This window comes from Podarcis tiliguerta (assembly GCF_965153285.1).
Source record: "Podarcis tiliguerta genome assembly, chromosome: 3".
NCBI lineage: Eukaryota > Metazoa > Chordata > Lepidosauria > Squamata > Lacertidae > Podarcis > Podarcis tiliguerta.
Genome location: NC_139536.1, coordinates 70320665 through 70345524, shown reverse-complemented (window position 1 = coordinate 70345524; position 24860 = coordinate 70320665). Strand labels below are relative to the sequence as shown.

At 40.6% G+C, this 24860-nt stretch overlaps 1 protein-coding gene across 2 annotated transcripts in view; it reads right to left on the bottom strand.

The window, feature by feature from the left end:
* The window catches only part of SCML4 (Scm polycomb group protein like 4), a 72869-nt gene that overhangs the window by 35279 nt on the left and 12730 nt on the right, over positions 1 to 24860 (bottom strand). For both annotated transcript variants that reach the window (XM_083433569.1, XM_083433568.1), the window contains one exon: positions 5712 to 5923. In XM_083433569.1, coding sequence (XP_083289695.1) covers positions 5712 to 5912 — 201 coding nt within the window. In that variant the 5' untranslated portion in view covers positions 5913 to 5923. The remainder of the gene's footprint in view (positions 1 to 5711; positions 5924 to 24860) is intronic.

Here is a 24860-nt window from a genome sequence, read left to right as displayed (position 1 = left end):
GTATCAAAATGTCCCAAGTTCAATCCCTAACATCTTCGGGTAGGACTGGGAGAGACCCTAGCCTGAAACCCTATAGATCTGCTGCCATCGGTGCAGACAATACCAAGCTTGATGGATCAATGGTCAGCCTCAGTATGATTTGCTATGTTCCTAGAAACAAGGCTTCATAAATATGATGGATATTTTATGCCAGGGATGGGCAACCTGTAGCTCTCCAGATGTTGTTGGACTCCAACTCCCACCATCACCTTGACCAAAAGCCACACTGGCTATGGCTGATGGGAGTTGAAGTGCAACAACATTAGAGTGAGTGGGGGACTTGAGACAGGCATCGTGGCCTTATGATAAAGATCACAGGTATAATATATATAAGTACTGTGAACTGAATCACACAGATCTGGTGTCATTGTTGTTGTTGTTGTTTAGTCGTTTAGTCGTGTCCAACTCTTCGTGACCCCATGGACCAGAGCACGCCAGGCACCCCTGGCTTCCACAGCCTCCCGCAGTTTGGTCAAACTCATGTTCGAAGCTTCGAGAACACTGTCCAACCATCTCGTGCTCTGTCGTCCCCTTCTCCTTGTGCCCTCCATCTTTCCCAACATCAGGGTCTTTTCCAGGGAGTCTTCTCTTCTCATGAGGTGGCCAAAGTATTGGAGCCTCAGCTTCACGATCTGTCCTTCCAGTGAGCACTCAGGGCTGATTTCCTTAAGAATGGATAGGTTTGATCTTCTTGCAGTCCATGGGACTCTCAAGAGTCTCCTCCAGCACCATAATTCAAAAGCATCAATTCTTCGGCGATCAGCTTTCTTTATGGTCTTTCTTTCTGGTAGTCATAGCACATGTTAATGACCTCCAATTTGTCTGGAGCACTTATCCTGCCATTTGAAATGGCTTATCCTGTTTTTGTTTTCTTTAATGCTGATAGGATTTAACTTTTGATATGTTTATATGGTGAAGAGAATGACAGCACAAAAGACTACGCACAATACCCAAGGCACTTGCTCCAGTCAAGTGAAAGAGGCAATGTGGCGAGGGCAAGAAAATGACACATAGCAGAAGCCGTCAAAGCCAATGCATTCCTTCAGCCTCAGTTAAGAGAAAGGTTTAGGCAAGAGGGGAGGGGAGAAAGAAAAGCCATGAAGCTAAACAAAGGCAGACATTTACAGCGGTTATCTATTAAGCTAAACAGAGGCAAACGTTTATAGTTGTCGGCTGAAGGAATCTTGATAAAAATCTTGTAACAAGGCTGGTGCCAAAATGAGTAAGTGGGGGTGCCTAATATACTGTGGCTGCTAAATAAATTTTAGCTAGTTGTAAGCAGCAGGTATAACATCAGAGGGAAGATATTGCAACAGCCGCTGCTTTCTGTACTGCAGAGGGAAAGAAACTTATTTTTCAACCTTTTTTCTTTCTTGTATGCTGGGACTCCTATTGCTCCATTTCTATTCCATCTGCATGGGCTTGCCTATTTGATTACGAGCCCAATTTACTGTAGAAGTGTTAAACATTAATGGTATAAAAGGCTTGGGGCCAGATTACCTGAGAAACCGGCCTTCTCCCACCTGGACTTTAAAAGCAGCAGCAAAGGCCCTGCTCTCTGTCCCAGACACCTGTGAGATCAAACAGGTGGGGAGGAACGACAGGTCCTTTCCAGCAGCAGTGCCAGCACTATGGGATGCTTTGCCAGCAGAGATCCAAGACAGCTTCTTTCATCCTCTCCCCTTCTTCAGCTGTTTTCAAGCAACTAAAGAACACCATTTTATGATCTAGGTTTTAAATTTATTCACTTGTTTATTAAATTTATACCCCAACCTCCATCTCAAAGGGGCGCAGGGCTGCTAGTGCTTTCAGATTCTTACCTATGTCTGTCTTAATTATTCTGATGGTTTTAATGCAGGACTAGGGAACTTACTTTTTTCAGCCTGAAGGCTACATTTCTTTGTGGGCAACTTTCTGTGGGCCTAATAATAATAATAATAATAATAATAATAATAATAATAGGTACATTCTTCTCTCTACAAAATTTTGGTTAATAGAAGGGGTTAGAGTGATGTCGATTTGGGGATAAATGCTGGCCATGCCTGCTGTGCTTGCTATTCTTCCCTGTAATATATACTCAGCCTATACATTTGCAAAATGGTTACAAAGACACCACCATGTACAATATTTTCTCCTTCGAAGGAAATTGATCCAGCAGTATCTGATTTATCTAAATGAGCTTTCTTGGAGATCAATTTCCTGATCGATCAGTCTCCATGGAGATCAGTTACCTGGCCAACTAGAAAAATACAATTATATGGATGCATTTAGCACCACATGTAACAGAGGGGTACCACAATGGAACTGAAATGCTGAGTTGGGGCCATGGCTCCATTCCATGAGGGGGTTAGTAATGGACATCAATAGCCTCTATAGGCTCTGAAGTCTGTGTAGATCAATTGTTTCAATGCAACATCTTGCCTATTCATCTTCCAACAAGCAATAGGCTTTTAGGCTGCACTCTAGGTTGTCTAGATGCACACAACTAACTAGAGTAACCCACAGGCATCAGTGAGAGGCCACTATAAGAAAAAATGGGGAGGGGGAACTAAAACTTCATGTCTGTCTTTATCTATCTATAACGTGCTAATTATTCCAGACATGAAGGTTTAATGGTAACTGGAAAAGTCAGATCTATACAGGGGACAATAAAGATGCCTTTGTTGGCATCTATGGATTTATTGCAAACTTCCATCAAAATAAAAATTAACCCAGATTGTAAATTCATTTTTTGTAATGTACAGACACAAATTGATCCATCTGTTCTGTAATAATCCAGCATCCAATTGCCATAAAGAAGTTGGTCGCCTGCCATTTGAGCATGCAAGAGCTTTTAAAAATGCACATAAAAGTCTCGTGGAAGCAGGAACCCATGCTATTTGTGAGCTAATTAAATCAAGAGATCTACCCGTCACAAATGTATTCTCTGACTCTAGCAGCAAGTGCATTTTGATTGAGAGCTGTATGCCTTAGCAGTGGGGACCATATCCAACAGAAAGGCCTCTTGCTGAAAGGTTGCTTCGGTGTACAAATCTTCCAATGCTAATGAAAAGCACAAAGTCAGATGTGTTGAGCATTACAGATTGCTGTTGTCAGCCTCAGAACCTGGAGCCATTGTTTACTAGAGAATGTCTTACTTTTGGTCTCCATTCATCAAGAAACAGCATCACCCCTGAACTTGCTATTCTTACAGGTTAGACGACAGAAATGATTGCATTAAACCAGTCCTCATAAATAATGAATGATCTTCAATTTACTGCCTCCCTTTTTTTGGTTTTTCTGCCTCACTTCTATATTTGGTAGCAAATATAAGGCTTCACACATGAAGAAAAGGGCATGCATCTTTGTCAGGTTTCACTAAAACAATTATGTAAAACACCTCAAACTTTCCTTTTGCTGGAGGAGTTGAAATTTGACCTTGCAAAGATTTGTCCCAAATCCTATTGTACGATTGGGAAGTGGCGATAGGCAAATCTGTAAATTTTGGTTTCTTATTTTTCCATTTTTCCATTCAATTCATTTTCACATTTCCACATCAGCTTACAGTTTTTTTAAAAACCTCATCAGAATTTTGGTGTGAATTTCTCCTAATGCACATATTTTTGTATTATGCAATAATCACACTTTTGCAGAGTCATTTCCCTTCTTATGATGCATTTTGTATGCTTTTGCCAATAATATGTGTATTTTGATGCACATTTTACCTTAGTAGATGAACATTTATATGCATTACAGTGGTACCTCTAGTTGTGGGCATGATCCGCTCCAGCGTGCCGTTCGCACACCGAAAAGTCTGCAAGTAGAGCAGCGCTTCTGCGCAAGTGCGGAGCGTAATAGAGCACTTCTGCACATGTGCGAAACGCGCAGAACGCTTATGCGCCCATGCGGTGAAACCCAGAATTATACACTTCCAGGTTCGCCGAGTTCGCAGGTCGAAAAGACACAACATGAACTGAATGCAACACGAGGTATGACTGTACAGTACTTGGTTGGAAAACTGCATTGCAAAATATGGAAAAGTGTGAATTATTAAAGATAGTGGTGTTTTCATTATTATACTGTTTTAGAAAGTGCAAATAAGGAAGGTTTGCCTTTAAATGGAACTGAATTGAATTTCCTTTCTACCCTTACTTGGAAAGCATTTAATAGTAGTTTGAATTTCTTGCGCCCCATAATGCGATGGACAGCAGCTTCTACAGGACACATGAGTTGGATGCAAAAGTTCCCTTTCTCTCTCAGAAGGAGCCCTTCTTTGATAAATGGATTCCTTTCACTGAATGAAGGTCTCCCTTCTGTCAGAGGAAGCTGCTTCTGGCTGAGAAAGGTGACCTTTGGATGTAACCTAGCTTGTCAGCTGCTTTCAAAGCAGTCTATAGTCTACACTAAAAATCAAATTTTTGCATCAGACTGGATTCTGTGACCTGCATAAACTTATCAATTTAGCAAATGCAGATTTAAAAAAACCAAAACCCAAATGCTTATTTACAGCTTCGCTTCCATCTTTCCATCCTGTTGGGTGTTTACAGGGGCTCACAACATTTTTGAAACAACCAATCAGCTTCAATAAAAGTGCGTTCAAATAGGAATCTGAAACCAGCCACTGAACTCATTTATTCCAAGCAATATCTTGTTTGCCTTCTTAAGTTCACAGCAGATTTTGTACACCAGAAAGAACCCTGAAGTAATATTTCATGGTCTATCAGTTGCTAGAGTGGTTTATGCTGGTTGGATATGTAAGGAGATGCCTGTGAAATAAGAATGGCTCGGGAAACTGTGGGATATTATGTAAATGGTCAAATGCAGGTGAATTCATTAACTAATTATAGAGCCCAGTAGTTGTTTTTAGTTTTTTTTAAAATAAAAAAACACCAATGTGAATAGTGAAGCCACTTACAGAGGGTAATATTCTGCTTATCATTAATTATTTTACCTTACAGTAAAGTATGGTGGTATATAAATTACCTAAATATGGAGGATAGTTTTAACTTTTGTGTGTTTTGATAATTCCCTCTCCTGAACACTTTGACCACGATTCAAAAGAAATTATTGTCTTAAACCAGAATCATATCTCAGCAAACAGAGCTTTCTTTGAAAAATTTTCACAATAGCCATTTCCCATTGCTGGGCATGTGCTCTCCCGTTTGGTTTAAAGCAGTGGTTTGGCTCTTCAGCAGTCAGAATTGCTGTAGTGAAAAGGAAAAGGAAACACCACCTGAAATTCTTGGTACCGTGACTGAACAGCAAGCAACCAAGGAAGAACCAGTGGTGGCGGAAGACTAGTTTGCATGCCCACAGAATCTTCTGAATGTCTGTACTGGAATGAGCCAACGAGGGTGTTAGCCTGAACAGGCTGCTAAGGATTCTGCACTACTGCCCTTCCTGCTTCTTAACCACACAGCAGCAGCAAGAAGAAGGAGCATGAATCTCCTTCCGCCATCTCACATTGGCACATGTGTTCATGCCACATGGATATATTCCAAATATCAAGGAGAGGCTAACATGTGGCCTTCAGGATTTTGATGGCCTGCAGCTCCTAGCATCCCTGCCAGTGGGTCAAGCTGGCTGTAGGCTGGTGGAAGATGGAGACCAGCAATATCCAGAAGGCCACAGACTAGCTACAAGAGAAAGAGACAAACATCATAGCTACTTAATGAGCTGGTAGGATGGCATACCTTGTATCCAGGTTTCCTCCCTCGCTTCTTTGGAATCTTCACAACAGGCAGAGAACCAGCTGGTGCAGAATAGAGGTTATGAACAGCCATTTTCATAGGCGTCGAATGGAGCGGGGGTCTTCCTCTTTTTCGACCTGGTATTCTGGGAGACTGCATGTCCACAGTATCCAGTCTTGGAGGCAGTGATGGCAAATGATTCATAAGTAAAGGAGCTGTAATTTAATAATAAAAAAAGTTATATTGTTAAAAATGGGGGTGGGTGGGGAAAAGAGAACCACAAACAAATTTTGTAAGCAAGGTAGAGGAATGGTCGCCATCCATCTCCCATAGTGGACCCTCCCTCTCCCAGCTGCCAATGCAGGGGTGTCTGAAGGACCATCTTCCTCCATTACATTTTAACGTTATCACCAATGTCATGGGGAAAGTAATGTACCCATCCACAACGACAGAACACACTTCTAATCACAGTGGGTTCAATCCAGACTGCTATTTCTGAGCTGAAAGGCCCCTTCTGTTCACAAAAGTATTTAGATGTAATGGAGGAAACCCACGGGGAAAAGGGATGAATCCATTTCCTCTAATTCCCCCTCCCCTTCTCTATAGTCCCCCCCCCCCCCGTCGTGGGGGGATGCCTCAATCCCTCTAGTCAGATTTTTGGAAGGACTGTGGGGCAGAGAAATAAGCAAAAGTCACTGTAATGTATGCATTATCAACTAAATACTTGACATATGGCCCCTTTAAGAGAAACAGCTATGACCCAGGGGGCCAGCTGCTGGACAGCAGACTCACAGGTATGCCCTGGCTAGAGTGTTAGTTTCTGCTTCGTGCAGGCTCCCAGGCCTCATCAAGAGTAAAACTCAATAGCCATTACCTCAGCTTCTAGTGTGTTCCTATAGAAGTTCCCCTTATGCTGCCCAGAGGATGCTCCTGCTAGTAGGATCAAAACCTGGAGCCAAGCCACTAACCACGTAAAGGACGGTTTCTGCATGGCTGTAACAGAGACTTCTGTATAGATGTAAAACTCGTATCTGTTGCTCCACCCACTTTTTACTTTAGTCATGGCCACTTTTGCATTTGGCTGTTGACAGGTGGACCCAGGACAGTTGTCTTTGGACTGAAAAAGGTTCTCCATTCCTTCTTTAATCTATGGATTAAGGACACATCTGTCTTCAGCTTGCACTGTGAAATATCATCATGCCTCATAGCTTCCCACATCTTGGTTAAGTTTGATGTGAATACTCAGTTCTAGGGGATGCTTGCATAGTAGGTGTTGCCTATAGAATTGTCATACTTTATTGACTCCATTTCTGAATAACTTCTACATGATTTCATCTCAAATCATTGTCCTCCTGCAACTTTCCTGTGCTTCCTTTGTCCAACTTTTTAAAAAAAGAACAGAACTCTAGCACAATCTCCACAGGTCTCTATCACTACCCTTCCTTCTATTTAAAAGAGGTGTCATTTTGATGTTTATAGGTTGGGCCTATCTCTTGCATCCATCCTTCAGCTGCCACTATCAGCCAGCACCATTTCAGCCATGTATTTCTTAAATCAGCACTTCAATTTCTGCTTATTTTACTCCTTCTTTAAATTACAATATTGATGCAATAATGTGCTTTAGCACACACACACAAAACACATTTTCCCGTCCACAAAGCAAAGAGTAAACAATCCTTAAATCTTAAAATGAGAAATACAACTGTTTGGCTTGACTTGGAAATTATCACTTTTAGACATAGATCTCTGATGCGCACAGGCTAGCTAAAGTTATCCAAATGGTGAGAGGAATGCACTTTGCAAATGGCTAGAAAAATCTCCATGTTACATGAAAGTTCCCAGACTGATTGGTGGCATTGAAAACTGCTTTTGGCCTCAGACAAGGTGAGACTCAGACACAGTGACCAATGGCACTGTTTGTAGCATGTAGTATTAATCCCCATTACATTGAGGTTAATATATTGGAGAAGCCAGAAAATCTGACATGAAATTATTGCAGATGACGCCAATAAGGCTTCCATAATTATGAATGTATTTACGCAAAATGATCCTTCGAAAAAGGAGCAGAGATGACTCCAATTTTGTGCTGAAGCAAATGCATTTGTTTTTGAAGCTACTCAATAATAGATATTTTAAACAGAGTTACAGGCACTTACTCTGCTCAGATAGATCCATTATACGCTGTAAGATTTGAAGATTGGTTATAACACCATTAACACCAGCTGTCCAAAACTCTCAAACACATGGTAAAAGGTCTAACATCATATAAAACCACATGCTGAGTAAAGAAGGATGGTAAATACAAAGAGGCTAAATTAATAGATTGCCTAGAAATGATGCGATAAGGCTGCAGAGACAGACCCCACCAGCTTTTTACACACACATTCTATTGATATAATTTTTTCTCTTTCAAAGTAGAGATTTCCGATAATTGTGCAGGACTTTTCCCCTCCTCACATCCAGACATAGTCACAATAGGAAAAGCACACAGAAAGCAAAAGGTTGGTTCATAAGAGAAGATCAGCACACCAAAATCCACATTTGGGCAATACCTTTATCAGAACTAACAAAAATGTCATAAAATAAGCACAGTTTTTCTCCAGCTCTCTTTGGCAAGATGTTACACAAAGCAGGAAGTAGTGGGACAAGGAAAAATCCTAAGGAAAAAATCCGGGCAATTAGGGTTGGGTGCTATAGCCAGCAGTCAGCTTTCAGAATCATTTCCAAGATGGAAACTACATACCGAATAAGTCTCTGCTGGGTGGTGTAGATCATACAGCAAAGATTCTGAGACACAGAAGCAACGGCTGCTCTCTATTTTTGACAGCACAAAGGTTACCCAGATCTGTGGCATGCCATAATGGAAACACATTGGTTCCTGGTTAGACAGAGAGCAGAAGTAAAGAGAAGCTGGGTGGGCCTTTGTGGATAGGTCTTACATGCAGGGATGTCTGCAGGAGTTTTTCCAGAAGGAGCGAAAGGTAAAATATGGAAAGTGGGGAGCAGGCTAGCTTCTCAGAAAAAAATGAGAAGAATATGCCAGAAACTTACAAGGAAGGAAGGAAGGAAGGTTGGGGATCTGTGGATATTGGAAGGGCAATTTCCCCTTGACCCTGCCCCTGGATGGCCATGCTTTAATGTAACAACAGTTTCTTACTCTGTTTTTTGAAATGTCAGAGAGTGGTGCTAGAAAGTGTTGTAGCTGTATTGACATTTAAAATTGTATTTTATGCCTAGCTGTTAGAGTCACTTCTAAAGGGATTATAGTTTCTGCTTGCTTCTGTTCATACTGTTATCTAATGTTATGTTCAGATTGTTACTTTTACTGATTGTTTATTTGCTTATGTTGATTGGTTTATATTGTTAGTCATTTTGGGTTTCTTTGGAAAGTAAGTTCTAATATAATTTATTGTCACCCTCATTATGATAAACAGACCCACAGGGGCTTTAGAAAGACAGGGTAACAATCGTTATATAGATAAATAGTCCACAGTTCAATTCAAAATGGTTCTCTGGGCAGGTAATATTTAAAACAATAAATTGAAAGAATAGCCATCAGTATTAAAATATAAGGCAGTGAGACATTAAAAACAGTGGCAGTTCTGAAAACCAAGCAACAGAGCCGGGAGATTTTTTTAAAGCACCAAAATATATAGCAATAACTAAAAAGTCTCAGCAAATTAAAAAAATTAATTACTTGATGCCAAAAAATAATAAGGAAGGTGGATATATTCAAAGCTGGTATTCAACTTGATGGGAAGCCTAGTGAAAGAGATGGTAGTCTGATCACAGCCCATCTTTAGGTGTCACCAAAAGAGCTGGTAAGCACCTTTATCACACTTCACGCAAAATATCTAATCATATTTAGAGCTGGAAAACCAATGCCCTGAGTAAGTTAATAGGTTGAGCTCTTATTTCCAGGAAAACATCTTTATTATATATTTATTCATATCCCACCTTTTCCCCTGAAAGGATTCAAGGCTGCATAAAAATAAGAATTGCTAACAACACAGGAAAAACAGTAATTAAAAAACAATTAAACATTAATGGGATTAATGGAATTAATTAATGAAACTAAAACGATATACATAGATAAAGGAAAGCAAAGGAAGACCACCCTGGCCCCAACCATTGCTACACTTCCACCTAATCTAGACATGTTTGTACACATTAATTGGGAGGAGAACTGCATTGCAAAATTCAGGAAAGTGCGGATTTTGAAGGATGGTTGTATATCAGTTTGCATATTGTTTCAGAAAGTGAAAATTAGGTAAAGTGGTCCTTAATTGCAAACTGAACCAAATTTCCCTCCCCAGCCTTTCTTAGGCACCTGCTGAGTACGGATTTGCTTTTCCATGTCATTCATTTTGACTCCTGTGCCATAGAGAATTCCTGATATCTCATTATTACTATTTAGATTCCCTCTGCCTTGTTCCGTTCCCCCCCAATTTGAAGCACAAGCATTTTTCTGTTCATCTCATAATCTGGATGCTCTGAATGTTCCCATTTATGTGGATAAATGGGAAACAGAAGAGAAGAGCAGGGGCCATCAATTCTACTGCTCATATGCATAGATTTGGTTAAATTGTGTCACATTTTTAAAAATACTTATTAACTCAAGGCTTGGACCTGTGAAGCGGCATTCCTGCATTGGCAATTTATCCAATTCTTTGGAAGTATTAATCACTCATGTAAACGGAAGACACAACCAGATTGGAAATCAGCAATGTCCAAAGAATAGCATCTAAGTTCCTGTCTGCCTTCCACCTCTTGCTAAAAAATAATACATTGTACTATGTCCATATAGCATCTACCTGATCAACAAAAAATCACAAGCCCAAGCTAGTAAGGAGACAGCAGTTAATTTTCAGGTTCAGTTTCACAGAATAATAGTTTCCTATATAGTTAGCTTAGCAGAGTTAAAGGCTCCTTTGGAGGACAGGAAATTTGATATTCAGGAGATAATACTTGAAAGAAGCAGAGTTCCTTTCATGTTTCTGAGCCTCATGAATGTGAGAAGTAGTATATAAATTAACCTGTAGTAATAGGCAGCATTAATACCTTTATGGACTTTTGATATCATTTGCAAAAGGTCAGGATTGCGGAGTTATAAATGAGTTATATTAACCTTCCACTGCAACTCGTATTAATTTTTAAACTTCCAGCTGTATTCCAAGGCACTGATTCCTAAATCTGGGAGTCAGAGCCAAGGAATGGACTACTAGAACTTGCTTGCACGTCGTCGTCCTCCCCCCCCCCCCCCCGCAGCTGCATGTTGTTGGTATCCTTGTTAGCAAAAAGAAAAAAAGAAAAGAAAATGAAAAATCTCTCTGTGGGGCTACTCAGCAGGTAAACTACATGCAGACTTGCAGTCCTTGACCAGTACACACAAAATGGCTGCCAAACAGAAGCCATTTCAAACTTCTCCCACCATGACAGAGGTCACCACTTGCATACAGGGCTCACTATGTCAGACAGAGCAATTTTTTATCCACATCTGTATTTGTGCTGGGATTGGAAACATTTGCTCTCTCTGCATAAGACCCTTCTTCATTTTAACTGCTTATTTACTGAATGGAGACAAGACTAGAAGGAGCCACAAAATGGCACACAGCAGCCCTACACTGTAACAATGAGTAAGGAAGCTGCCATTTTGTTGAAAGGCTATACTTGGGTACAAGAAAGGTATGCATAGTTGATGTATAAGCAGGGGTATTTTATTGTCTGTTGTACCTAAGGTTTTCTTCTTTTTTGCAAGTTTCTCTCAAAACTACTTTTAAAAAGTAATTGCAATCACCACCTCTTCTCACAAAAATCTCACAGAATGGAACAAACTATATTTGTTTCTGTTCTTTCATTAATAGCATCCTATGTGCATTCATCTCCCTGCATTCTGAAGTTTCCACTGAGGAATTCAAACAGTCGATGGAGGGGACGGCAGAAATGTTGAAACCAGTGATTTTCCCGTTGTTTCAACATGACCTAATTGACTGCATGTTTTGATATGTGACAAATGCACAGTGCGATTGCAACTTTCCACCTCCTGGCGCAAGCCAAATTTCATAAATTTCTCAGGAGGTGGTGATTTTGATCTTGCCACACATCTCTGATATGTCAGGACATTCAAATCACTTGTCTCCATGCCCACAATTTTATCACAGGTATTTTTATCACGTCGCACACCACTTCAGCTGTTCACCTGAATATACCCACAGAAAATTCACAGTCCAGACATGGGAGTGGGGGAAAGGAAAATAAGATATTATTAATTACAGATGGGGAGAACGCATCCCAAGTGGCCTTCTCCGTATCACTGTTTTTACTTCTTCTAGGCAACGTGGTACTTGCACAATGAGAAATTGGCAGATCGGAAAATCTATGACAGTGTTAAATAACCTAGCACACATTATGCTTGCATGCATGACAAGTTACATGCATGTTGAAGCCACACAGAGAACTTCACGTCTTTTACGTTCCTGCATGTGCACAGCTCCCTGCGAGGGTGGACTTGGGAAAGTGCAGCACATATAGACAGGACAGGGATGAATAATTCAAGAAGAGAAAAAAATATCTCTTACTGGGACAAGCTATTTTCGTTTGTTTGTTTGTTTGTTTGTTTGTTTGTTTGTTTGTTTAGGGAACCAGGGGGTTAAATAAAAGCAGCAGGAGGATAGCAACAGCAGGCAACAGGCAGAGAGGAACAATATTTCAATTCTATATATTGTTGCAGATCACAGAGGAGCGGCTTCATGTTGTGAACAGTTGACTTGGTGGCTGTGACAAAGAACAACAAGATTACTTCACAGATTGAATCCACACTGCATGCACCTGGTTTGGGCTGAGCTGACTAGCTTTTCATGGTCACCATTTCACAAGATATAAATTATCCCACCTGCGTTTGCATTGAAGCAGAACCCACAATTAAAGTTTTCTTACAGTCCTCAATTGTACCTCCATGGAGTCGTGCTTAACTGAGGAGGATTTCTTCCCCAAATCCACCAGGACTTCAGAATTAGTGCTCTGACTGCCTTTGTTCTTTTCCTCACTTCGGGGAGGAAGGAGAATGAGAGTGAATGGGTCCTTGGTGTCATCTCATAGTACATTTTTTTAATAAAAAAGCTGAATTCACCAGCAGTGGCACTTTGCTGTCCTTTAGGAGATGTTTCTTTGAAGTATGACACTCCAGTGACAGAAGGAAGAGCAGTAGCTGAATACGCCTCTAACTCAGGTTTGGTTAATGAGCCAGAAGAACCTGAAAGAGTCTTTGAAGGAATGGGACCCAGAGGAGTAGAAGTGACCAACTTCCATTCCTACAGTCTTACCTTTCTTCATTTGGTCTGACATTTTTGTTGAAGACTAGCAGCCTATGGCAATGAATTGACGATGTAAAACTACATTCTACAGACAAGAATGATGTAGACAGGGAGGTTTTAGAAAAAGAAGTAAATATATGAAAAATGTAGCTGACATGGTCACGTGATTATCAGGATTTGCTAGGTAGTTTGAGCGCATAAAGAGAGAACAGAAAAAGAAATTACCAAATTCAGGTTTCAGACTTTAAGGGGGGGCGGTTGACACACAGGTATATGCCCAAAGAAAGAAAGGAAGGAAGGAAGAGACTAGAATTACTGTAAAATTTTAAAAAAACCCCACATAGATTGCTACAGCCAGTCTTTCAAGACATAGACTGAAGTATTTTCTTTATTGTATTTATTGAAATATATGATTCCCCCTCTTTTTTTAGTGATTTTAAAGGGAAATCTCATTCTTATGCCTTTGCAACACAATGACTAGTAATGCTCACATAACTGTGAGTGGTCTCTGTCATAATGTTCGGTGAAATTAAAGAAAAATTGCTGTGAAACCCTTTCCCATTCTCAACAGTAAGGAACAAGGCCGTACAGTTAGCTGGTATGGACAAAGAGTGCTGGTATGATCCAGCCACAGTTAACCCAGCCATAAAATAACGTTGATTTCCATTTGATGGGTGTAAGCATATGCTGGTAAATGTTATTTCCAAAGTCATAGAATTGCAGACTTGGGAGGGACCCTGAGGATCATCTAGTCCAACCCTCTGCAGTGCAGGAATATGCAACTGTCCCACATGGGGAGCAAACCTGCAGTCTTGGCGTTATCAGCACCACACTCTAACCATCTGAGCTATATCTTCAGTTAAAGTCCCTTTATCCAAGTTGAAGAAAAAGAAAACACTGAAAATATAGCCATAAAATGCTGGGAATTTTCTTTGCCTTTGTGAATATGATTGATTAGTTTAGCTCATGTACTGAGTTCAAGGCCGGTTTTGTTCACTAAGATTGTAAATTTTATGTTATCGTTGTTGCTGCTGCCCACTAGAGGACTAACAAAATTGAGGGGGAAATCTTCCACTGCTGTTCACACATACTATTGTTTACTTCTTAAGTAATCAGTGAAGTGTCTGGGGCTATGCAAGCTCAACCAGTTCTTGGAAGATCCCAGGCCATTTTAAGCCACGTTTTCTTTTCATATTTCCTGCCCATCACTCAGATGTATTTATTATATTGGCATTTGCTCTTCCATGTCTTTTTCTTCCACCACCTCACAACTGGGAGGTTTTTTAAAAACACAATTAACCAACAAGTAAAAATAGCTGGTTACCCAGTGAGTTTCAAGGCTAAGGGCGATTTTGAACCCAAGACTCACTGAGGTAAAAGGCAAATATTCTTGGTGAAATCCAGCATAGCAATCAGATAAACATTCTGTCAGGGAAAGAATTTCCACTTGTGCCACAAAATATTCTTCTCCTCTCCTCCTCCTGAGTGTCCCTAAATCTTTTCTAGGGGCTCCCCCAACCCTCTGGAACGGTTTTGGGGAGGGTGCACGTTCAGAGGAAAGAAGGAATGTCCTGTTACGCAAACAGAAATCCTTATGCTGATAGCAGAATACCACCCACTGACTACTATGCAATTTTGGCTCTCTTGTGATATTTGTCAGATTATCTAAGAGCTGAACTTGCAAGAGTACATATTTAATAGTGCATATATTAAATTAATATATTAATGTATTTAAATTAATACACATATTAAATATATTAAGAATTCATATATTAAAAATGTGTTTCTTTCCATTTCTAGCCTATGTTGACAGTATTTTAGGTCTGTGGTGGAGGAACATGCATTGATTGCAAGATGATTGCAAGTTCCCTGAACAAATTGCTGGATGCAGAATTATTAGCTTATGATCACTAGACTTATTTTAAGAGTTCAATGGTAAATATTTAATAAGTATTCAATAAGTACTTTGAGGGAGAGTAACAAATGCAGATTTCAGTATTTAAATGATATTTAATGGAGATAATATGCTTCAATACTCTGAATACATCTTCCAGAGGATTTTCTAAGCCTTAGTGGTTTGGCGAGATCCCCCCCCCCTTTTTTTTTCCAGCGGACTGTTAAATGGACGTTTTTGCATCACCCAAAATGACAAAATGCTTCATAAAAAAAAAAAAGACAAAGGAGGATACAGATTTGCATAAAATTCATATGTATAGATGCAAGTTTATAAATAATTACTATAATTTAGATAGAAACACAATGTGAGCAGGTCACCTGCATGCCTGCTCAGTCTGCTACCCAAAGCCTCACCGTAGACTGGCAACTTCAAGGTCTCTCCTGGGCTCCATTTTTATAGCTCATAATCTTTAAACCAGACTTGGATCAGACAGCTTGTTTAACAGACACTCTAAATCCCGTTTAGGGAACACATACCCTATCACGATAGATGACAGATAGATAGATAGATAGATAGATAGATAGATAGATAGATAGATAGATAGATAGATAGACAGACAGACAGGCAGACAGACAGACAGACAGACAGACACCTGTAAGGCTGTTGAGGGCAGTGTCAAAAGATTTCTGAGTTATTGTTCACTGGCTGTGCACAGACTGCCAGCTTAAAATGCAGCCAGGACATTCTGTCTCTCAATTCTCTTTTCTTTTCTTTTTTCTCTTATGTCTTGTATTTTGTGTTTTTATACTATAAACTTCCCTTGATCTTCAGATGAAGGGCAGTACATAAATTTATTTTATTTTTAAAAAGGAAATTCAGATTGAAGCTGTTTTGCAGAAAAACACAAAAAATGCAGTATTTCATATGAGACAACAGGATAGATATGGATTATGGCTAATATGTGTACACCACTGCTCAAACCAGGGGCCAGTGTTTCTCTTCTCTTAATTTACGGTCTGCCTGAAGCATATGGTTAATATGTTTCTGCCTCCTTATGTAAAAGGAAAAGAAAAGAAAAGAAAAGAGGAACTCTAAGTAAAAAGGCAGAATGCATTAGCAGGGTTAAACCTTGCCCTGGAGAAATGGCTATATATTTATAATTATTTAAGTTTATTTCTGCAATTTATATAACTGCTTGATGTACAACAAAAACTCTCAGTGCAATAAAAATAAAAGTCAGTTAAAATCATGAAATCAAATTTAAGCAAGATGCTTGCTGGAGTAAAAAAAAAACATTAAAAATGTCTATAGTAGGTGAGCAGCTCTTCTATATAAAGATGCACAAATAGGAGAGATCCTGACCAAGGAAACGACTGATTACATCTTGCTTACTTCAGGGCTGACAGCTAGGATAAATATCCCATCCAATGAACAGATGAGCTGACTTCAAGCACAGGCTACAGAGCCTGTCCTTTTCTGAGAGGAGTAAAACAGAAACCATTTACTTGTGATATCTGAGTACCCAAGATACTTACTTTTAATGAGATGACATTGAAATAAATGTGCTGCCCTGAACATTCCAAAGCGGAAACTCTTCTTTTAAACTTTAAGCTTAATTGATCCTGTGCCGTGAGAAATCTTATTGAAATCCGAGGGGTTTGTGCTGTTAAGCTCCTTTTCATGTACTCAATCAAGTGGCCGCGAGGACAAATGACTTTATTACTAATCAAAAAGGAAGATGTCTGTGTAATTTTACAAATTGCCCTGTTATGAGCGCCATTCTGCCATTCATTTTGCTCAAGAAGAGACTCTCCTGCTGAAACGGAATCAGATTTGCAAGTTACCATTTTAAGCAAGAGATGCCCTAAGAGCTTTTCTGCACTCCAATCTAAGATCAGCAAATCATAAACCTGTGCTTTTTGAATGAATGCCACAATGCTGCAGGATGGCTATTCAAGGAAACAATGGCCAATGATGACATCTGACGGTCGAAATCTACATGTTGAAACTTGGGTTTGGATAGAAATCCTAGTTCTGTCTGACATATTTAGCAGAAACATTTCAGATTCCAACATAAAAAATGATTTATGTCCTGGGCTTATACGGGGCATAGAATGGTAAAGGGTAAAGCAGATGTTCTGAGCCAGGATAGGAAGGAGAGTAGCGAGCTGGCTGGGCTGATGAGATTTCTTGTCCAAAACATCTCGTGGGCACCAAGTTGGGAATTGCTTCCATGGTGGTTTGACAGAGATTGACAGAGGGCTATCTGAAGAACAGCAGGGATGTGAAATACATTCTTAGAACTATTATTCATTTAGCAGGAGGTTAACTACAAGGAAATAGCTCTCATATTTGTCAACACAGTGACCCACCAACCCTTCTTGAGCTGTATCTTCATTTTATTTTGTCTTCATCGTCTGCCGCAGAAGCTTTCTCTCTGCTCCCTTCAGTCCCTACAATGCACCATTCAAGTTAAAGGACGGGTTGCCACAAAAGCGAAGAGTGGATCAAATTCCAAGAACACAGCTTCCGTCATGCTGATCCCCCAAAACGGGTTATAGGATTCACTGTCGGAATCATATTTATATGCAGTCATATTTATAACCTGAAATTGTTCGTTAAACCTCCCTTCTCCCTTTCTCCTCCCTTGTGCAGTTCATCATTCCCCCATGCAGCAAAGATTTCTTAGCTCTTTTATCACCCTCAAGAAGGTTGGAGGAAAGATTTTAATCAAATTCTCATACGTCATTCGGACACCCTCTCCAAAAACGAAAGAAAGCCAGAAGCCTGCAGAATCAGTGGCTTCGTGTGTCATCCGAATGAATTTTATACCATCCATTTTATTTGCATAATGGAATTCCTATTTATTTTTTAAATCCCTTATAGAGTATTTTTATTGACTTCATGCTTCTCGATGTGCTACCTGACTCTATAATGCCACACATTCACTTCACACTCTGCCTTTCCGTCCTGTGCCAGCAAAATAGGCTGAATGCTACTAATGAATCGGAAACAAATAAACAGTATACAGTAATTTGGATTATCAAATGCTGCAGATGAAGTACAAGGGATGATTGCCCTTCCCAGGATGTTATAGTATTTTCTTGTAAACTTCCTAGAGGTATTTGGTTGGCTTGTGAAGATTCTAGTCTAGTGCTGAACAAGCAATTAAACATTAAACCCAGATGTGAAGGCAGTACAACTCCAGTATGTGTGTGTATCTGTGTGTGAAAGATAGCACATCCCTTGCCTGAAGGTGGGAAAATTAAGAGCTCCATCACTTCCGGAGCCTGTGATCTGGGCTCTAAGACTTCCTGTTGCCGTAACCTGCTGTGAAGAGCCTGTGATATAAAGCGGGCAGGTAGACAAAGGCTTGAAACAAAGGTTGCTAGCCAGAGGATAGGTAGATCAAGGTGGCTCTCAGCATGGTAAGGAAAAAATGTTTTAAGCCTGAAAAAGGGGCAAACAAGAAAGCTGCTACTCAAGAGCAAGATTCTTCTGAAAGTCTGGTAGGTAAAGGGACTGTTTAAGTTCAAGGTCTGCATTTTAATCTCCTTTTGGTTTTTTGCTCTGTTGGGGAATTTGCTGGATTTCTCAATTATGTTTTCCTTAAAATTCTCTCTCTCTCTCTTTCTCATTTTAGTAAACTTTTTCTACTATTGTAAATACCCTTATGCCTAGAAGCCATAACCTTCTCTACTTTGCGAACTTCCGGCAGACCCCAGGAAAGTGGTTGGTGATTGATAAAGGACAGCCTGATAAGGCTTCTCTTCCCCTTTATCTTGTAGCATCAAGTTCTTGGAAGAGGCAAGGTGGGCTGAACAGAAGGGCACACCCTGCATATCCAGGAGTGCCTTACCCTCAGCCTGCATGTGACCCAGGGTGGGTGGGAGGTGGCCATCGCTGAGGCAGAAGATCACGGGTGCAACTTTCAGATTCTACCTAGCCAGGTGCAGTCAGAGGACTGCACCCTGGAATTTGCTGCTACATCGCAAGAAATCTTGGCACAGAATTATTGGATCGCATGGCACAGCTGATTGGGCAACAAACTGTCTTGAGCCAATGAGAGTAGCATCCCTGGATTTTTAGGCAAATTTGCATCCACATCAGAACAAAGTATAGATAGTCATATTGGTCTATAAAAATCTAAAGTATAGCAATGTTTTTATTAGGAACAATCAGAAAACCTACTATTTCATGCTATTTTGCTTGGTCCCCTAGTAAAGGTCTTGTCCTACTGTGCATTCAGCATCAGAGTAATTAAAGGCCAGGATCTCAAAACCAATGTTAAAGATGCAACGGATTTGGGCATGACCAAATGTAATGTTTCCTTCCTTGAAAAGCAGGTCCCCATCCAACATCTGAATGTGCCTGTTTGCGAACTCAAGCACCAAAGCTCATTAGGTTCATGGAACTAGTTGGACAGTCCTTTGGATCCCAGTCATAGTTAGGTTGCAATCCTATGCACAGTTTTCTGGGAGTGAGCCCCATTGAAAACAATGGGAATTAATTCAGAGTAACACTTGGATTGCAGTGTTAGTCTACATAAATGGTTTTCTCCAGAGATGACTTTGAAAAATTAATTTAAAACGCATACAAAGTTTAGATTTTGTACATTTTCTATGACAAAATTAAAGTCACCACAGCTCCTGTTGTAAAAAGCAGATAGTGCCCATAGCTCTTCTTTTCACTTGGATCAAAACACTCTATCAGAATAATTGTTCTGTTACTGGACTTGGGGGTGTGGGGGGGGGGAGAGGCATAGGCAATGCTTTTCTGAACTAGAAGGGAAGGTGCAGAAGCAGGGGTTTTTTTTTAGTCTCATAAAGTTGAACCAGAAAACTTAATCAAACCCCGCTTGACCTTGAAAACAAGATTAAGTGTTTAATCTAATCTGGAAACACAATGCTCTGAAGAAACATTGCTGGAACTGGAGACGCTTAAATCAACCTTTGATAAAATAGTAACCCAGAGGGCAGCTTCCTCTTCATTCTTTGTCTGACCAATATAAGCTCTCTTGATTAGTTAGAAGCCTGGCCACATACTGATCTGCTTGACAGAAAAATAAAATGGAGGTTGGGGGGAAACCACCATTCCATTTTGCTTTTCAATCCATGCAACATGTTTCGTTGCTCCCAGACCCAGGAATCAAGACACCTGTATTTAAATAAGAATTTAATTGAGTTGCTGATCTACAAAAGTCCTTGGTTATCCACCCAACTCTTCAACTGTAAAAGTGGTACCTACTGAAGAATGCTTGGGTAATTTAACCCTGGTTCCAAGCCTTGATGAGAGCTGTGCACTGCTCATAGCCAGCCAAACATATCACTATCACTGTTACTTCTGTGTATACATAAGCACACACACACACACACACACACTGCCCTTCATCTGTAAATCTCAGGGCAGTTCACAACACTGATTCCCCACTCCCTGACCATAGTTTTGCCCTGTTGTAATTTTTTAATTTTCTCTTTAGAAGGCTCTTCCAGGTTAAGTTTAGAAACACCCTTGCCAACTGCTAATTCAGATCACAGAGCAAAAGGTTCCTACTTTAGGGAATTTCCCGGACACATCTGGAATACTGCAGCCAGAAGCAGTATCCAGCTGGAAATCACAAAAAAAAAAAAGGTCTGGGAAAATCCGGACATATGGCAACCCATGTCAGCAGTTATTGCGAATTTGCCCCAAAAAAGCTCAACATGGCAACCATACCTACTTAGTCCTGAAACAACAAGCTGGACCCACACTGCCATGATCTGGCAGGAAGGATAGTTTACCATCCATCTGCTGGAAATAGACAGGCAGACCTTAAAAGTCTCTCCCATTCATTCATTTTATTTATATGTCACAATTTTTTTATTTAAAAAAAAATCATGCTCAAAGCGGCTTACAACAGAAACTAGATGCATTTCAAACAAATATAACAACATACCAAGAAACTGCATTCCTATATTACAAATATAACAAGATCACTTAAACAACATGCAGCATTCGATAACAAAAGCAACAAGGGAGCATCACAGTTCCACCTTGGTCCTAGAAACACTCCTCCCATGATGTTGCTCATGCGACTTCCCATGTGCCTTCTTATTGGATGCACGTCCAGTGCTGCATCTGCTTTTAAAGTAACACTTCCACATTTGGATGGCCATCTGTCACAGATGCTTTTGCTGAGATTCCTGCATTGCAGGGGGTTGGACTAGATGACCCTTGGCAGCCCTTCCAACTATGCAATTCTATCTACAAATTTTGCCATAGGAGGCAAAAGGCTGCACTGCTACCACCCCACCCCTCCAGTGGTGAACTACAGGCATCCAGAGTCTAGTATTTTATTTATAACCTGCACTTTCATAAAATATATCAAAGCATCTGAGGGAGGTGCTGGAAGTTTTAAGTAGGAAAAATGCAAAATAGTCACCCAAACTATCAGTGCAAAAAATCAGCTTTCTTTCCTTATGCTTTTCTCTACGTGCCTAAAGCTCCCTCCCTATACTTATGCCTTTCTATATATGCCAAGAGAACATTCCCTCAGTTTTTTGGACACTGCCCCTACCTGTGAACTGGCACTTTGGTTAAGACCAGTGCTTTTTTTTGGGGGGGGGGGGTACGCAGGGGTACGCATACCCCTAAACATGTTGTGAATCTAAGTTTGGCCTCATTGCGGGGCAGTATTTCAATATTAGTAAGAAAATGAGAGTACCCCTAAACATTTTTTTTATAAAAAAGCACTGGTTAAGACTGTACATATATATCTCTATATAGGCACCTATCACAGAAGGAAGAAGAAAGACCATTTAATTAGTGTCAGGATAGCCAAGGGCAGTGTGTTATGGGCTGACCTAGCACAAGCACAGATCATGAAAGAGAGGCAGATGAGAAGCCACAAGTGCATTAGCAGTTGCAGAATAATGTAATGAGAAAATGTTTATGGACTTGTGGAATGGTGCATAACTGCACTGGGAATTAATGTTTGCCATGGAAAGGAAGATGCACAATTCCACTCCAATTTGGTCCTTTTTCAGACATGCTGTGCCTTCGGCCATCTGTTTCAGGTCCTATTCCAGCCTAGATTTTATTTCTCCTGGTTTGCTGGGTAAGAAATATGCTTCCTATATGTACTGTTTATAATGGGCAGATGAAGATGGGCTTTCTGCCTTTAAAGCAACGCAAGTTTTGAGGGGGGAAATCGTTTGGTTTTACAACTCCTTTCACAAACATGTTAGAATCTTCTTCATCCACCCAGTCACATGTAGCCTAGAAACCTCATGAGTTATACCTGGCCTTGCCTTATACATCAAAGCCACTTCTTCCCAGCCCATCAAAAGCCTATATTCCCCCTGCTCCACTTCTCTCCCAGATTCTATATGTACCCTCCTGTTTACATAAGCTAACAGAGTCCATAATAGCAAGGAGTGTGTGACCCTGCTCCTTGGTTTCAGAAAGCCGAGGTTATGAATGTGTGATGCACACCTGAGGAAACCCTAACCCTTGGTTATTTGCAGGTATATTACTCTCCCTCAGCTTGTGGGTTTTTGCTCTCCCTTGCACACCTTCCCTGACTGGAAAAACATTACTTGAAGACCTTTATGTTCATTGGATATGTGGGCATTCCACAGCAAATTATGTAATTCAATGAGTCCTGCATTTAAAAAAACCAAAAACCCCACTTCGAAACCTTCAGTCATATTCAGTATACTTTTATTCAGGTGAATGGCTCCATTAACATCACTGGGATAGGTCATTTTAGTCGGAAGGCAGCCATCACGATGAATTAAGATGTGTCCCATTGTGTGACTGCTTAGTCCATAACTGACCTCTGCAGCTGAAGCACAACCCTTGCCCACGGAATGTAACTTGCCATCTGACCCTTACATCTTAGTATCATTCAGGAACATACTGGGGAGGCGGGGATTGCAAGCTGCAATACTGAATGATGGCAAGGATGAAGGAAGGGCTTCTTAGAGCATACCTGAAACAAAGATTTGCCTTAATCTAAAACTTGAAAAATCTGAATGCAAACTTTGGGAAATGACTCCTGCTCTCCTTCTTTCCCTCACCCTACAATTCAGCTAACATGATCTTGCAATGCTCCACTGTTCTGAAAAAAGAAAGGGTGCAACAGGAAGTGACGCTTCAGGAGGAACCACTCAGAGTCCTCATTTTACTGCATTATTCTTGAAAAGCACAGCTGTGTCTGTCTCAGCTGGCATAAACCAGTGGGTGAACCCTACCTTTTGCAAATGTCCTTTTCAACAGAGATTTATTACAATCCCATGTAGAATAGAGGCCCATATTTAAAAGCCTCTATTCTGGAAGGATAGAAGGAAGGAAGGAAGACAGGAGTGCCTGGCGTGCTCTGGTCCATGGGGTCACGAAGAGTCGGACACGACTGAACGACTAAACAACAACAACAACATTTAAAAGCCTGAGATGTTCTCAAGCTAAAAATGAACTCATATAGAATTAAATGCTTACACTTTGGCAAACTACTGGCGAAGAATCTTATGAAAACAATTATGATTTTAGGAAGAACATAGAAACTGTGCTTTCCTGATATCTTTGATCCCTGTAGCTCAGTGCTATCTAAACTGACAGGCAGTAATTTCTCAGGGTTTCAGACAGGGGTCTTCCTTAGCCCGACCTGGAGGTAGGGAGGCCAGATCCAAAAGAACACAGGGCTCTTCCACCAGACCAGTAACTTTTGGCTCATCTCCAAATTTGTCTTCTGCTGTTCACTACAAGATTTCTGTAGTACAGTGGTACCTCGGGTTACATATGCTTCAGGTTACATACACTTCAGGTTACACACTCCGCTAACCCAGAAATAGTGCTTCAGGTTAAGAACTTTGCTTCAGGATAAGAACAGAAATCGGGCTCCGGCGGCGTGGCGGCAGCAGGAGGCCCCATTAGCTAAAGTGGTGCTTCAGGTTAAGAACAGTTTCAGGTTAAGAACGGACCTCCGGAACAAATTAAGTACTTAACCTGAGGTACCACTGTACTTGAGTTTGCTTTTCTCTTCCTCCCTCCCATCCTCCTTTTTTGTGTCTTGTCTTTTAGCCACATGTCAGAGACTATCTTCTGCGTAGGAGCCATCTCCTAGGGGCACCTTGAAATATTTGAGGGGGCTGCCCCACCCCAAGTTGTTGGGCATTGCCATTCAAATGGTGTGTGTGCACCACGTCTTGTGATCAGTTATGCAGGGTGGGGCTTACCTGCCCCCCTCCCAATATTTATTCAAGTTGGCACCCCTGATCTTCTGTCTGCATTTGTAAGCTACTCTGGAAACCCCCCTTTCTTTGGCTGAAAGCAGGATAAAAGTGCCACATGATGATGACAATGATGATGATAGAGAGTGAAGTTCATCAGGTGTGGCTTGTCAACTTGGTGATGGCTCCTTCTGCATGAAAAACATCTTACCTACCACTGAGCCATAGGCCTTTCCTAAACATATTTACTCTGGTGTTTCAATAGGAAAACTTGGGTGTAGTTCAAAAGGAAAAGATGGAAGATGGGCTAGATTTGTTTCAGTGTTCATTCAGGAAGAAACAGATAGCTTAATCAGGGAAGCATGACTTTTCACTGCGTGCGGTTTTGGTTTTCCATTCAAGCTGGTTACAAAATTAAATATTTAAAAAGGATATTTATTTGACTGCCTCAATTCGCTCTGTCAGGAACACACACTGTTTATGCTGTCTGGATGACAGTGTACCAATAGTCATTTCTACATTTGCAGAAATGTCTGTCAGGCCCATGGTATTTCATTGGGTCGGCTGTTAGTATTTGACCACTTCTACTGTGACCAACACTGTAGTGCAGCCTGTTTCATAATTTACTGATGGCACAGAGTAGTTGTTGATAAGCCTTATCAGAATTCATTCATGCTTTTCAAGAACCAAAGCTAACTTTCACTTTGAAATTCTAAAAGTTCTGTGCTGGCAT